The sequence below is a fragment of the Chelonia mydas genome, chromosome 2 (genome assembly GCF_015237465.2).
Source record: "Chelonia mydas isolate rCheMyd1 chromosome 2, rCheMyd1.pri.v2, whole genome shotgun sequence".
In the NCBI taxonomy this organism is placed as follows: domain Eukaryota; kingdom Metazoa; phylum Chordata; order Testudines; family Cheloniidae; genus Chelonia; species Chelonia mydas.
The window spans coordinates 198307145-198324125 of NC_057850.1; the positions used below are offsets into that span (position 1 = coordinate 198307145).

Genomic DNA, 16981 nt, shown 5'->3' on the forward strand with positions numbered 1-16981 from the left:
CATTTTTGGAATCACATTGCTGCAGACAACCTCTTTGTGCATTGCAGTACTGAGGCTAAGGGACTGATCCAATCCCATTAATGTCAGTGGGAATTGGATCAGGTCCTAAACTGGTAGGATGAAAAACAGCAGAGAGAGGAAAATCTGGATGATGTATTTTGATTGGGTGAAAAAGAGTGCCCAGGCTGCCAGGATTTGAAACCAATGGGAATTTTACTATCAGCTTCAATGGGTTCAGGGCTTGTCCATTTGTAGAGTATTTCCAAATTGCAAAATCCATACTATAGTTCTAAAGTACTAGGATAAATAAATTATGAGCAGAAGAATTCTTCTGTGATAACAAAACGATATGAGCTAGAGTGTGCTGTTGGGGACAGCACGGTGCTGCCATCCCACCACAGGAGAATCACTGAGAACTCTCCTGGACCACAGGGGAATATGCATCTGTTATACCCTTTCATGAGGTCCTGCTCCGATGGGTCAGTGTGGAGGAGGGAGAAACACAAAGTCAATGGAACTATACACACAAGCTTAAACTTCAGCATGTGCTGAATTGCTTTGCTGATATGTTCCCCCCCCAATAAACTCCTGTTCAAAATTGCTCCATTTGAAAGTAAAAAAGCAATATTTCCAACTGCCAGCAACTTAAATTCAACCTCGAATCTGATAATCAAGCCACTGCAGCCATTGTTGGTTGCATGGGGTCAGATTGACTGGCTGTAAGCAACTGGGGTGCTTCTGCTTCATGGGAAATAAAGGCTTTTGTTGATACATTTGTGTCAAGTTTAGTACTTGTGGCATGCACAGAGCTGGATGTAGCAACACTGTGGTTTTATTTATTATTCAGTACACATGGCATGCCGAGTACAAATAGCTTGTCTCAAATGCTGAGATTTACAATATTTTAGTGTAACAAATAGTCTTGGAAAGAATCTAAAAAAGAAACCCAATTTGAGGAGATTGGGCTGTGTGGAGGCAGTTTAACGTTCTTTTTATTCTACACTCCTCAATATGTAGGATATTTTTCTCACATTTCCACACCTGCTGCAAAGTAGAATGCTCAATATTATTTGCATGGCAGTACCCAGAATGCACTTCCAGCTCAAGCTATTTCACAGAGGTGCTGGTTTTTGAAAACTGCGGGGTTTTGGCTGTGCTTGTATGTTCAACTGCTTTTCCATACCAGGTGACGTGGGCTAGCCATGAACCCGCCTGAACCCCATGAGTATGTACTCAACATGACTGATCTCTGCTGCCCATGCTACACTACTAGTGTTAGCATGCTGACGCTGTGGGAGCTAGTGTGAGTAGGCCTTCGTAAGCTGGGAATCACACCTGCTGCCCCAAGTATAGATGTAGCTAGAGTCGGGGGGGCAGTTCCTGCACCAAAGAGCTTACAGTCTAAATAGGCAAGACAGACTCATAGGTCAGAAGGGACCATCATGATCATCTAGTCAGACTGCACATTGCAGGCTACAGAACCTCACCCACCCACCCCACTCCTGTAACAGACCCCAAACCTCTGGCTGAGTTACTGAAGTCCTCAAATCATTGTTTAAAGACTTCAAGTTGCAGAGAATCCACCATTTACACTAGTTTAAACCTGCAAGTGCCCCACGCTGCAGAGGAAGGCGAAAACCCCCCAAGGTCTCTGCCAGTCTGAGGCAGGGAAAAATTTCCTTCCTGACCCCAAATATGGCATGCAGACACCAGGCCAGGGTAGGGGAGTGACTTGCACAAGATCTCTCTGCAGGGTAGGGGCTAAGTCAGGAATAGAACTCAGGTGCCCTGGTTCCAAGACCAGAGCACAATCCACTAAAGCACATTGCCTCTTTAAGTGTTTTTTACACCAGTGGAAATTCCCAGTATAGACATGCTACAGCATTATAAATCGGAATAAGACCCACTGAGGCAAATTACTTTTTATACCAATGCAGCATGTACATAGTCTAGGGGTTTGCACCAGTGCAGCTACATTGGTGTAGCTATACAGATGCAGGAAAACCCAGTGCAGACAAGTCCTTAAGTCGATGACTCTCTATGGAACCCGGAGGTTACAATTTAAATGGAGTTGCTAGTAGAAGTGCTATAGAACTGTACGAGAATACTTTCCTGCCTATCATTCTCAATTATTTGCATCAACACTTTTTATGGGGAGACCTTTTCTAATTTGCCTGTAAAGCTAAGGTTAAATAAATAAAGATGAAGGAAATTCATGCATGTTTTATTAAATAATGGTCCTTAAGAATTAGCAAACTGATTCTGAATAGGAGTCATGTGGCGAAAATCCTGCACAATGCTTTGAAAATGGCACAGTAAGTAAAAGCCTAGATTTAAATGACAAAAACAAAGATATCCGTGGTAATTTAGACATAGGATCTCATTCGCCATTGCTCAAAGACAACACTACTCTGGTGGTGAAAAAGCGATGTAAAGGCAGTAGGTATACCCACCAGGGAATTCTACTATACACCGACTCTAGGCTGCGCCCCCCCAACCCGTCACAGCCCTCAATGTGGGGGCATGCCAAGGGTGTAGCCAAAGGAAAGTGGCATGGCTGCAACCCAGTTGTATTCTGGCTCTTCATGGCTGCTGAAACAACCATTAAGAGACATGGGCAGTTGGACATAAATTAAAGCAGCCATAGCTTGTGTCAGACTGCTATAGCTTATGTCAGGCCCCCAGGCAGCCTCAAAATATGTGTGAGGTGCATTGCATAGCTCAATCCGAATGAAGAATTAAGCCCTTTAGATTTAAATAATCAAATTATGAATATTATCCCAGTAAGTATTACAGGCTTTCCAAACTCTTCTGTGCCAGGTGAGTTATATGCTATTTTAGGAACAGCTTTTAGCTGAATAATGTAACAAGTTTCAATCTGGAATCAAAATGTCCTGATTTTGATTGGTTTAAGACACACTCTTAAATGTAATTTTTGTGTATTGTGATGTTATGATGAAATTCCAGTCCTTGTGAAGAGTATGGAATTGCATTAAATGGTATATTAGGTGAATAAAGAGACAGACACAGTCCCCAATCCAGTGAATACGTACTAGAATGTAACGCCTCAGCTATTTGCGTCAGCTAGGGGTGCAATTAATCTACAACACTTCTGTCAGATTTGTTTTCATAGGAATTTAATTTGGAAATTTTATATTAATCCCTCTCTTCTAATATTGGATGGTGCCAGATGCTTCATGAGAATGAATGAAACAGGACAATTTATCAAGTGATCCATTCCGTGTTATCTACATCCAGTTTCTGGCAGTCAGAAGTTTAGGGACACCCAGAGCATTGTGTTGCATCCCTGACCATCTTGGCTAATAACCATTAATGGACCTATCCGCCATGGACTTACCCAATTCTTTTTTGAGCCCGCTTGTACTTTTGGCCCTCACAACACCCCCTGGTAATGAGTTCCACAGGTTGACTGTGCATTGTGTGAATAAATACTTCTTTATGTTAGTTTTAAATCTGCTGCCTATTCATTTCATTGGATGTGTTATGTGAAGGAGTAAAGAACAGTTCCTTATTCACTTTCTCCTCACCAGTCATGATATTACAGATCTCTGTCTTGTCCCCCTGTAGTTGTCTCTTTTCTAAGCTGAACAGTCACTGTCTTTTGAATTTCGCCTCATATGGAAACTGTTCCATGACCTTAATCATTTATGTTGCCCTTCTCTGTACTTTTTTCAATTGTAATATATCTTTTTTTGAGATGCGGCGATCAGAACTGTATGTAGTATTCAAGTTGTGGGGCGTACACTGGGTTTATATAGTGGCATTATGATATTTTCCGTCTTATTATCTATTCCTTTCCTAATGGTTCCTAGTATTCTGTTAGCTTTTTTTGACTGATGCTGCACATTGAACAGATGTTTTCAGAGAACGATCCACGATGACTCCAAGATCTCTTTCCTGAATGGCAACAGCTAATTTAGATCCTGTCATTTTGTATGTATCGTTGGGATTACATTTTCCAATGTGCATTACGCTGCATTATCAACATTGACTTTCATCTGCTATTTTGTTGCCCAGTCACCCAGTTTTGTGAGATCCCTTTGTAACTCTTCACAGTCAGCTTTGGACTTAACTCTCTTCAGTAATTTTGTGTTGTCTGCAAACTTTTCTGCCTCACTGTTTCCCCCCTTTTCCAGATCATTTACGAATACATTGAATGGCACTGGTCCCAGTACAGATCCTTGAGGTACCCTCCTAGTTACCGCTCTCCAATGTGAAAATGGACCATTTAGTCCTATCCTTTGTTTCCTGTCTTTTAACCCGTGACTGATCCATGAGAAGACCTTCCCTCTTATCTCATGACTGCCTACTTTGCTTAAGAGCTTTTGATGAGGGACCTTTCAAAGGCTTTCTGAAAGTCCAAGTATACAGTATCCACTGGATCTCCCTTGTCCACATGTTTGTTGACACTCTGAAAGAATTTTAATAGATTGGTGAGTCATGATTTCCCTTTATAAAAGCTGTGTTGACTCTTCCCCAAAATATTCATATATTCTTTACTATTGTTTGAAGTTAGGATCAACTCCGGAGCCTCTTTAAAAAATTGGCATTACATTAGCTATTCTTCAGACATCTGGTGCAGAAGCTGATTGAAGTGATAGGTTACATACCACAGTTAGTAGTTCTGCAAGTTCATATTTGAGTTCCTTTAGAACACTTGGGTGAATAGCATCTGACCCTGGTGACTTTTTACTGCTTCTCAATTTGTTCCAACAACTCCTCTATTGACACCTCAATCTGGGACAGTTCCTCAGATTTGTCACCTAAAAAGAATGGCTCAGGTATGGGACTCTCTCTTTGTAGTGAAGACCGATGCAAAGAATTCCTTTTGCTCCTCTGCAATGGCCTTGTCTTTCTTGAGTGCTCCTTTAGCACCTCGATCGTCCAGTGGCCATTCTGATTGTTTGACAGGCTTTCCGCTTCTGATGTAATTAAAAGAAAATTGCTGTTGATTTTTGGGTCTTTTGCTGGTTGCTCTTCAAATTCTTTTTTGGCCTACCTAATTATACTTGACTCGCCAGAATTTATGTACCTTTCTATTTTCCTTAGTGAGATTTGACTTCCAATTTCTAAATGATATGCAGTGTAGTTGTAGCTGTGTCAGTCCCAGGATATTAGAGACATAAGCTGGGTGAGATAACAGACATTGGCCCAATACAAGATATTACCTCATCCACCTTGTCTCTCTAAGTTTTAAATGATTTCTTTTTGTTGCCTCTTTTACTCTGTTTTTTAGCCATGGTGGCATTTTTGACCTTTTTTTTTTTTTTTTAAGAATACATATATATATATATAGTTTGAGTCTCTCTTATGATGTTTTTTATAAAGTTTCCATGGAGCTTCTAGGCATTTCACTCTTGGGACTGTTCCTTTTAATTTCCATTTAATTAGCCTCCTCATTTTTGTGCGGTCCCCTTTTTTGAAGTCAAATGCTACTGTGGTGGGTTTCTTTGGTACTTTCCCCTCTACAAGGATGTTAAATTTAATTACATTATGATAGCTATTACTGAGCGGTTCAACAGTGTTCATTTCTTGGAGCAGATCCTGGGCGCTGCTTAGGTCTAAATCAAGAATTGCCTCTCCCCTTCTGTGTTCCACGACTAGCTGCTCCAAGAAGTTGTCATTAATGGTGTCTAGAAATTTTATCTCTGAATCGCAGCCTGAGGTGACATATTTCCAGTCCATATGGGAATAGTAGAAATCCACCATTGTAACTGGGTTTTCTGTTTTCATAACATCTCTAATTTCTGTGAGCATTTCACAGTCACTGTCACCATCCTGATCAGGTTATCAGTAGTAATATATTCCTATTGCTATACTCTTCCTATTCAAGCATGAAATCTCTATCCATGGAGATTCTATGGGACTGTTTGAGTCATTTAAGATTTTTTTTACTATATTTGACTCTATGCTTTCTTTTAGATATAGTGTCACTCTGCCACTAGTGTGACCTACTCTGTAATTCCTATATATTTTGTGCCATGATATTACCAGCCCCATTGATTATCATTATTCCACCATGTTTATGTGGTGCCTATTATATCAGAATTAAATACCAGACACTCAAGTTCACCCATCTTAGTATTTAGATTTCTTGTATTTGTGTATAAGCACTTATAAAATTTGTCAATATTTAGTTGTGTGCCTTCGTGTGATGTAATTGAATTGGCCCCTTTTTCATTTGACTATTTCTCTTCAGCTCCTACCCTTACTCCTGAAGAATTAATACAATTATGGAAGAGTTAGCAAGATTATTCTATTGTGCCCCACCCATCAGCCAGCAATTAAAGTGTCAGCTAACTTCTGATTGCAGAATCTTTATGACTAGTAATGATGTATGAATCAGAAATAACACAACTTGATTTTCAGTTCCAAGGCTGACTTAGGTTAATCTGAGCACATGTGATCTGGAAGCCACTGAGGGAATGCATATAGCTTCCCTGACTGGACTGTAAACTTTGAGAAGTTTAGTGGGCGAGTGGCAAAAAATGTTTCCTGTCTGAATGCCAGTGGCAAAGGGAACTGGTAAGATGCAGATTCAAGAAGTTTTCCTGGAAGAGAAGAAATGTCATTTGAAGTAACCTGGGTGGTACTTTTCCTTGGAATGAAAGCAAAGTCTCAGGGCTTGGCTACCTGGGGAAAAAGCTTGCAGTAGCTAGTGTGCACTAGGTACTTTGAACTAGCTACTCCACTAAAACTCCCCATGTTAATGCATTTACTGCACCCTAAGAGTGCCTTTGTGCATTAAGGGAGTGCATTAAGCTAAACCACCCGAGGGCACTGGGTGCGCAGTAAGGATATCCACACAGGGTATTAGTACGGAGTAGCTAGTGCATTTTACATTCACAACATAGTTTGCTATGCACTAAACTTTCCATGTAGAAAGCCCTGAGTGAGTGGTGAGTGGATTTAAGGGTTAGGGCCGAGCTTCTCAAAGGCATTGTGTGCCTAACCCACACTGAAATCAATGGGAGTTAGCTGCCTAAGCACCTTTGGGGATTTGGCCCTAGGTGCTTTGACAAAAGGTGTGGTTGTCCCTCTAATGGGCGGCTGAAGGTTGTTCAGTTCTCTAAGAGAGAGACTGAGTGTATGAGAACCAAGATAATGCTTTTAGACACGGCTATGTTTACTAAGTCCAACTAATTTTAATTTGGTATTTTTTTTAGATGTTAGTTCTTTTAGTAATTTCTTTGTATGTTGTTATTCTTTCAAACCTGGTTTATTACTTCTGTCCTGGGTTAGTATATTGCTGTTCAATTTTATTAGGATTTATTTACATAATCTGTCTCCTTGTCTATGGCAAATGCAGTGCTTGAACTAACACTAAAATGCAAAAGGTATGGAATAGAATCTAATGTGACCACATCTGCACATGGTGCTCACCGTTACTGAAGAATCCGGGGAGACACTTTCAGCCACGATTAATTTAAACACTAAAAATCAGAGTTAATTTGGCAGCCATAGAAGTCTAGGGATAGATTCTGGCCCCTACTCCAGCTCCTATATGCCACTCAACATTGGCCTGTGGGGCTGATAAAGAGGCTACAGTGGGTCAGAGGAGAATTCCCCAAGCAAAGGAGGAGTGTAGGGCTGATGTAAGTGGCATTAAGCTGCCCTCCCTGGCCGTGGGGATGGGGGTGGAATGGGGCCTGAGGAATCAAGCTTGTAGAGCTCAGTGCTTTGGGGATTCTGGACTTCAAACAATCTAACCCTGGGAGCACCCGGGCATGGCTGGCTGTCCTGCTTTATGGCTGGGGAAAGCAAGTAAAGAATATCTGAAATCATCACTGACTCCTTCAAAGAAGGCATTCCATCAGCCATCCAAGGCAATGCAATACTCCTGCCAGTTCTGACAAAACCTTACACTTGACGTCAATGACCTTGCAAAGTACTCACTGCTGCCCCCATTACCAGATGCTCCTTCCTGAGCAAAGTGAGCACAAAGGTGATAGCAACAGTAGCCTGGCTCAGATGGGAAAACAGTTCCTGACCTTGCAGAAACCAGGCCTCCATACTTATTCTGCATGTTTCCTCTGAAAGCGACGATACCTCTGACGTACACACAGCACATAGCAGGAATGGGTTGAACAGCCATCTGCGGGCTCTAATCATTCCTTGCAGAACGTCATGATGCTCCTCCTCCAGATGGAGTCCTGTTGGGCTCAGCGTTGTCATCCTTTCTCTTCAGCATATATATTTGAAAGCACTCAGAGAGACTGTGAGATGAACTACTGCATCAACACTACACTGAAGGCCTTCAGGTGCATGTTACTTTCTGCACCAATGCAGCCTCTGCCATCACCTAGCAGCCACAGTGCCCTGGACTCTTGCCAATAGTGCTTTGGTATTTTAAAGGACTATGAGAGGTCAAGTTCTCAGTTCTAAGTCTCATCCAAAAGATAGAAACTCCAGCTATACAGTGCCCCAGCATTTAGTATTGTCTAGTATAGTATTCTGAAAACAGCAACATGGCAAGTCACTAGGTTTTGTTTCCTCAGAATTGAGCAATACTGAGAACAGGAGTAATAGCCACCAATGAAATGATGAAATGATATATGCAAGTAATACAGACTAACACGGCTGTTACTCTGAAGCAAGTAATAGGTTATGATTGGTTGCACCTCAGCTGAGTGAAAATTATTCATCTTAGGTGGCAAATTGATAAGGTTTTTTTTCCCGCCCCTTTCACTTCATAACCACTTTAGAATGTTACTTGGAAATGTTAAAGGAAAAACTCCCCTTAGGTTCTCTGGTCTATCTCACCACCCAGGTGAGCCTACTTTTGTGATTGATGTCCCTTACACCAAGTATCACAGCAATATCCAGGTTACTCCCAATCCCAAAGGACCAGTTACTTATCCCAGGTCAGTTGCACCTTAGATCTCATACCAAAGACCACACTTGTAGCCAATCCTACAATAAGCTATGTGAAGATCTATTAAAAAGGAAAAAGAGAGTTATGTACAAGTTTAAAGCTGCTAAATATAAATACACAAATGAGTTACAATCTTAAGTTTGAAAAGTTTCTATAATCAGCTAACTCTATATGTCCTGTAGGGCTAACCCAGGCTAAGCAGCTGGGGATCTCTTGCTTATGCCTCCCTCAGAGACCAAGAGGCATAGAGATACCTAGTTCCTTTTGTGTGGGGTTTTTACCCCCTTCCTGCCATGTGCTCTGAGCTGAAAACTCAGCTGATGGGAGGAGTCCACTTGAATGACTCATCTTCACGGGGAGGAGAGCAGAACAACAAAAGTCTTTTGTCCTCCGGTAAATGGTACGTAGGGAAATTCCAGTTACGACGACCCACAATATCAATGGACCTTTCCTTCTGCGAAGGGCTTAGCACCTTCTGTTGAAGATCTGCCCTTCACACTAATTAATATTGCTCTTCTGTCTGGTGATTTACGCAGTGACAGAGGCTCACTATACAACTACTCAAACATTACTTTACAATATGGGCTACAGAGGTCATAAGAGAGATTAATGCACCTACATTTTTCAAGCCATTTGAATCTAGCAGCATTTGCCCGTTAGTAATGGCTGAGTGTTTCTTTTGAACAGACCTCCCTTGCTTGGAACAGAAGAAACGAATTAATAACAGAGCATGCTGTCTCCTTGCCCCTCCTCCGCCGCCGTTATTTCCACCACCGTATTTCAAACAGGGCTGGGATTCTGTAAGTATTGCCTGGGAGCATTTCTCTTGCCTCTCCTATTTTTGTTTTTTTAAATACACGCGTGTATCCTTTCTTAGCACTTTCTGGTTGTTGTATTCCAGCAATCCCATCTCGCCATACAGTGCAGCAACAGGAAACACTTTGTTGTTTTCGTTTTGAATGGATGCTAACTCAGTCTCCAATTGTTTGTGGGCCGGCACCCAGCTTTAAGTAATCTGATATTGACTCAACACCTCCATCTTTGTTTGCTTTGGACAAATAGGTCAGCCGACAAAATAGTCTCCCTACTGCATTTCCATCAGCTTTTCCTCAGCATCCACTCTGTGTATGCGCTGTGTATGGAATCCCTGCTTTAGTCAGATCTGTATAGCTATGATTGTTACTCAGTGCTATGAATTGGCTCTTTGCCTATCTTATCATAGCAGTGTTGTCTGCTCACTTACATGTGTCACCAGCCTACACTGGCTCCCACACATTTTCTCCCCGGGAGGGAGAATTTTCTCATTGGTCTCTTGTTAATTTCTCTTTATTAATGCCCCACAACTATTGTGAGCTATTTTTCTTTGAGATCCAAGGCAAATACTCCGATGATTTCCAATACTACGTAAGTTATCATATTATACTAATATTTTAGAATCATAGAAATGTAGGGCTTCAAGAGATCATCTAGTCCATCCCCTTACATTGAAGCAGGATTAAGTATACCTTGGATATATTGTCAAGAATGTATAGAGGGTGTGATCTAAACCCTTTGAAGTCAGTGCTAAAATGCCCATTAACTTCAATGGGTTTTGGATTAGGTTTATAGCACTACTCCCACCTAACTGAAGAAACCAGAACTTTCTAATATTCTGAAGTTCTGGCTAGTGTTTAGAATGAGTACCTTATTTTTTGTTTAGTCTCTTAGTCAGCTACAATACTTAAAAGCTACTGTTTAAATCCAACTGTATAATCACAAATAGAGACATTTTTCCTGAAAGCGTACCTTATCATTATCTTCTTATTAAAAATGTATATAAAACAAATTAATCTCTGTGTCTCTAGGATCCTCACGAACTGAGCCCCAATATTCTCTGCTGAGGGGTTTTTCAGCAGCAGCATGTTGCTTTAGTTCTAAACTCTTGCTTGAGGAATGGATCTTCGCTTTTGCGAGTGAAGACAGGTTTTGTTAATCCCAGTTACTCCATATCATTATTCTTATGCATTTCAGTATTAGTATTCTTATGCTAGCAGGCATAAGCAAGGTGGTTTGCTAATGCAAGCCAGTTACTGATGGTCAAGTACTGTGGTTGAGGGAACCAGCTCTATACTATGCTTAAGATTTTTTGACTGACTGACTCTAGGTTTCCCCTTTCTGTCTTAACAATAAGATACTGTGCTGGGCCCTGGTGCATGCTCTAACCTGATTACAGTCTATGCTCATGTAGGGCTTTATGCAGTGGGAGATTGGGAGTCAATGGGAGATTTTCCCCTGACTTTCAAAGGAGTTGGATCTGGCCTGTAATGAATGAATATCCATGCAGTTAAATATCACTAGAGTGAAGTTTACTCAGTCCAGAGCACAGGTTAATGTAGTTTGTATTATTAGAGCAAAGAGGCTATTTCTGGGCTGTGCTGTTACTCATAAATTGTGTCTGTAAGGAGCTGAGTCAAGTTTAAGAATAGATTTGGGTCCCACACTAGCTGAGAGGGCATGCTAAGGTGCTGGCACACTGTTATGACAGTGCTGTTAGAAGGGAGGATGAAACGTGGGATGGGTGATGATAATTAAGATGATTACTGAAGTGCTGATAATTAAGTTTCCATTAAGAGAAATGCATGATAAACCACAAACCTGCACTGGACCCTTGTAAGTGGGTGGAATTAAATGCCCTACAGATCTGTACTGTTGCTGATTGATTGTTCATGCCTCCCTGTATGATGTGTATTGATGTGTGTGTATGTGTGTGTGTATATATATATATATATATTTCTTTTTGTTTAGAAGCTGCTTACCCTTGATATGAAACATTTATGTCAAGAGCTTCAGATAACACAAGCTTCACGTGAACCAGAATTCAATTGCCCTTCAGGGCCTCCTGGCCCCCAGGTTAGTACTGTATCTTAGACAATACCCTTCCATGTTCTGATCTGTTCTAAGCTCCTTACAAAGCTGCTGCAGTTTTGAAAATGGTATTTAATTTTTCACAATATTTTAACTAAGGTTGGACTTTTTAAAAAGTTGGCATAAATAATGTATTTGTCTATTTCCTCTCTCTGCCTAATGCCCTCCAGGCAAAGACTTGAGGTTGCACTTCATTTTCATCTGCTTTAAACCAGCCTAAAGTCTTGAATCATTTAACCTCCATGGAAATTTCAGGAACCATCATTTCAAGCCTTCAACTAGTCTCTGCTGGTTTTCTTTTAATATTGGTCTCTGTTGTTTTCTGCTGGAGGATCAAGAGCTCTAGAAATGAGTACTCTACTAGCAGAATATCCATTGCTCTGTTTAGAAACCTACTTGCCAACTGGAAACAGTAGGAACCAGCTGAAAATTTTCTGCAGGAATTTCCACTAGGGAGTCCATCTTTCTAGGCATGGAGGATTGGATAAGACTCTTGCCAGAGCACTACAGTGCGGATCCAGTATTGACTGGTGAGTGGAACAAAGCTCTCCCTCAATGCTGAGTGCAACATTTCTGCAAGGTGGGCTGTTGAGGACCAGAAAATGAAAGGCGGGATCCAAGAGTTGGACAGTGGTTCGCACATGTCGGCTCAGAAGACCATAAAGCCTCAGAGCCCTCACAGAATGGTATGTTTTGCAAAGGTGGATTCTACACAGACACCAATAAATGCCATATTATGAGGAAAGGTCCACAACACTGATTAAAACCTGTGCAGTTTTATCTTAGTGAAATATTTGTGTCATAAATTAAATGCGTACAGTCTATACATTAAAGGCAATATGGTGCAGTGGCTAGGGCACTGGGCTGGGACTCGGGAGACCTGGTTTCTATTTCTAACTCTGCTACTGACCTGCTCTGCAACCTTGGGCAAGAAACTTTATCTATCTGTGCCACTGTTTCCCCTCCCATTCTTTGTCAAATTCGCTTGTAGAGAAGAGGATCAAGAATTTTATGCCAGAACGTTTTGGTCCTTTTGAAATGAAATTACTTTAAAATGTTCCTCCCAGGGAAATTTTCATTTTTTCATTGCAATTCAGAATGGCATTTTGTTCTGGAAATGTGGGAGTTTGTCATGGGTGAGAAATTCCAGTTTCCACTCAGCTCTAATTGTAAGGTCTTTGAGTCAGGGGACTGTCCTGTACTATGAAATGTACAGTGCCTAGCACAACGGGGCCTTGATCTAGGTTGGGGCCTCTAGACACTGCTGCAATACAAATAATACCAAAAATATGTACTGTGCTACAGTAGAATCTCACTAATGCATGTTTATGACTAGGAGATCTTTTGGGAATCACTGTATTTTACAAATTAATAAGTGCACAAACACAATTTTAAAAAGCAACGCTAATAGGCTTTGTTCAAATGGAATTTAGTTTTAATTATTTACACAATAATACTTCATAGTAGACTAGTAACTATTCTGTAGTGTATTTTGTAAAAATAATAAGGTCTTATTTTAGGAGATCTCATTATAGCGCCTTGTCATTATATCTTTGCTGAAACGTGGGGTGAGGCAGACATATTTTGCATATGGTGTGTGTAGATTAGTGACGTGCAAATGATCATGGTTCTCTTGTACTATACTGAGCAGTGTCTTATGCATATTATTATACAGTCCCACAACGTACTCAGTGATGTTCCAAAGGATTTATGAAGCTGCGATATGTGGGAAAGATGACAATAGTTATTTGAGTCTAAAAATAGAACTCCTGAAACACTGAATACATCAATTCTTCCTTTAACTAAAAGAGCAATAATGCTGAATGTGATGGTCTACAAAGACCATTGACACAAATAGTATTAATAAAGTGGCTAAAGAATTTATGAAATTTATTTTCTTAGAGCACTTGTGTCATAAATATAAAGGGAAGGGTAAACACCTCTAAATCCCTCCTGGCCAGAGGAAAAACCCTTTCACCTGTAAAGGGTTAAGAAGCTAAGATAACCTCGCTGGCATCTGACCAAAATGACCAATGAGGAGACTAGATACTTTCAGAGCTGGGGGGGGGGGGGGGGAACAAAGGGTTTTCTCTGTCTGTATGATGCTTTTGCCAGGACCAGAGCAGGAATGCAGGTCAGAACTCCTGTAAAGGGTTAATAAGCAATCTAGTTAGATATGCATTAGAGTCTGTTTTGTTTAAATGGCTGATAAAATAAGCTGTGCTGAATGGAATGTATATTCCTGTTTTTGTGTCTTTTTGTAACTTAAGGTTTTGCCTAGAGGGATTTTCTATGTTTTGAATCTGATTACCCTGATTTACCATCCTGATTTTACAGAGGGGATTGTTTTCCTTTTTTCTCCATTTCTTTTCCCCTTGCCTCCATAGCTCTCCTGTGGGCAGCCTCCCTTTCCTCCTCAGCATGCTTCCATTCTTTTTCCTTTGCCTCCATAGCTCTCCTGTGGGCAGCCTGTTTGGCTGTTTCTGCCTTGGGCTCTGTTATGTTTGCCTCTCTGTTTTTAAACTAATTTTACACCCAAGAGTTAGAAATAAAATAAACAAACAAACAAAAACTTGGCTTGTCAAATATATATATAGGTTGTGCTGTAACCAGATTCCTATGTTCTCTGATAGGGATTGTCAGCCTACAGAAAAATCCTTTAAAAAAAACCTAACACCTTTGTCTCCAGATAAATAGACAGAAAAACCCCTCTAGTTGCTCTTAGCTAAAAAAAACCCACCTCTTCAGGTCTGTGAAGAACTTGTGAATTTCCCTGCAGGAGGTTAACTACCCTGCCTTTAGGTAGAGAAACTCCAGCTCACAAAAGCAAGCTCCCTTTTGTCTCTGCTCTGGCCCCCAGGCAGAGAAAAAAAAACTGTAATTGCTTTCAGCTTAAAACCTGTTTCCAAGCAGCCCAAAGGAAAAAGAAAGAAAAAAATTCCTTTTAAAATCTGTGCTTCTGGTTCAAAGAAAAAATCTCAAAATGATTTCAAATTAATCCCCCAAAAAATCTCAAATTGATCCCACCGCTATCACCATGTCAAGGTTCCTTCCCCACTCTGAACTCTAGGGTACAGATGTGGGGACCTGCATGAAAGATCCCCTAAGCTTATTCTTACCAGCTTAGGTTAACAGCTGCCACCATCAAAGTGTTACACAAAGAACAGGGGAAGTGCCCACTTGGAAACGTCTCCCGCCCAAAATATCCCCCCAAGCACTACACCCCCTTTCCTAGGGAAGGCTTGATAAAAATCCTCACCAATTTGCATAGGTGAACACAGACCCAAACCCTTAGATCTTAAGAACAAGGAATAAAGCAATCAGGTTCTTAAAAGAAGAATTTTAATTAAAGAAAAAATAAAAGAATCACCTCTGTAAAATCAGGATGGCAAATCAGGGTAATCAGATTCAAAACATAGAAAATCCCTCTAGGCAAAACCTTAAGTTACAAAAAGACACAAAAACAGGAATATACATTCCATTCAGCACAGCTTATTTTATCAGCCATTTAAACAAAACAGACTGTAACGCATATCTAACTAGATTGCTTACTAACTCTTTACAGGAGTTCTGACCTGCATTCCTGCTCTGGTTCTGGCAAAAGCATCACACAGACAGAGAGAGCCCTTTGTTTCCCCTCCCTCCAGCTTTGAAAGTATCTTGTCTCCTCATTGGTCATTTTGGTCAGATGCCAGCGAGGTTATCTTAGCTTCTTAACCCTTTACAGGTGAAAGGGTTTTTCCTCTGGCCAGGAGGGATTTAAAGGTGTTTACCCTTCCCTTTATATTTATGACAACTTGAAAACAATTGGCTGTCAGGTCGTACTACAATCATGGAGTAGCATATCTGGGAATTTTTAATTATAAACTGTGGGAATGTGCTTTATAAAGGATTCATGGTTCCAAAGCTTAGAGCAGAAAATCCTCTGGACAGTATCATTTCAGCTCCTGGCACATGGAATGGAAATATTGGTACTAAAATAAACAAATAATCTAAGATAATAGCTCCAAACACCTTTTTTTTTGTAACTTGAATGTCCCTGATGTGAGTCACACTGAATATTCTCTACAGAATCTGAGATGAATTTTACGTTTTCATTTTACCTCATATATATACATAGCAGGCCAAATTCTACTCTGAGTTACACCACTGTAAATCTAAAATAACTCCACTGACTTCCAAGTAGCTATAGTTGAGTGTAACTGAGGATAGAATCTGGCCCTATTCATATAGTGTGATGATTAGTTTACATTGTATTTTGGATGGTATAATTGCTACGAACAGGCAGTATTCAGAATTGAACCAAGTAATTTGTGTGGTGGGGTCAAGTCCCTAACTATCAAGGCTCAGAGGATATCTTCCCCTGGACAATTTTTAAAAAATATCTGCCCTCTGGTGCATTCTAAAACCAAAACAGTTGTTTTTCAGAATCTTTCTGAGTTGAGGCTCAAAGTCTCCCCTGGTTTAATGGTAGAGATGCCTTCACCTGAAGTGGCAAAATCCCTCCACCTCCTTCAGTTAAAACACTAAACTGACTTGTGGTGTTTGAGGGAATGGAGTTTCAGAAGTGCCTTCTTCAGAGCCTTCCTGAATAATGACTTCTGGATTGTATCGTCATTGCCCATGACCTATGTCCTGTTGACCAAAGCCACAGTAAAGATTTCAAGTGTCACTTCAGGGAAATTAGAAATGAAATAGTTTGATACAGTTTTATGGCCTGATACTTGAAGAGGTCGGGCCAGCACCCCCAGTGAGGTGTAGAGTCCCCTCCATTGCTCAACCGATTGAAAAGAGTCCCCTCAGATCCCAATGAGCTAAAATACAGCTTTAGACTGAGTTAGACATCAGACAGCATGAGAGAAATTTATACCAGAGATAGTGAGACCTATAACTTAGTCTGAGATTTAATTTAAAACAGTTAGAATTTTTTTTAGAGACTTAAGATCTTTTGGACCTCCTTGTTTAAAAATGCTATAACAACAGCAGTTATGAAAATTATATTTCAGAGCATGGCATTTCATTTTCACAACGTGAATGGTGTGAAAAATTTCACCCTATAAATGTAACCAGCAAATATTTGTCCTTTTTGTCACATTTTTGAGGAGGTAAATATAATTTGTTTCACAGCTATTTTTCAAAAAAATGAAAGGTGAATTTTGCTGTTGGAAACCCTTTTTGTTT

General features: G+C 40.5%; 1 protein-coding gene across 1 annotated transcript in view; it reads left to right on the forward strand.

Annotated features, from left to right (window-relative positions):
- Nucleotides 1-16981, forward strand: part of COLQ (collagen like tail subunit of asymmetric acetylcholinesterase) — a 67966-nt gene that overhangs the window by 17198 nt on the left and 33787 nt on the right. Inside the window, exons 2-3 of the mRNA XM_007053250.4 lie at nucleotides 9584-9696; nucleotides 11681-11785. Coding sequence (XP_007053312.1) covers nucleotides 9584-9696; nucleotides 11681-11785 — 218 coding nt within the window. The remainder of the gene's footprint in view (nucleotides 1-9583; nucleotides 9697-11680; nucleotides 11786-16981) is intronic.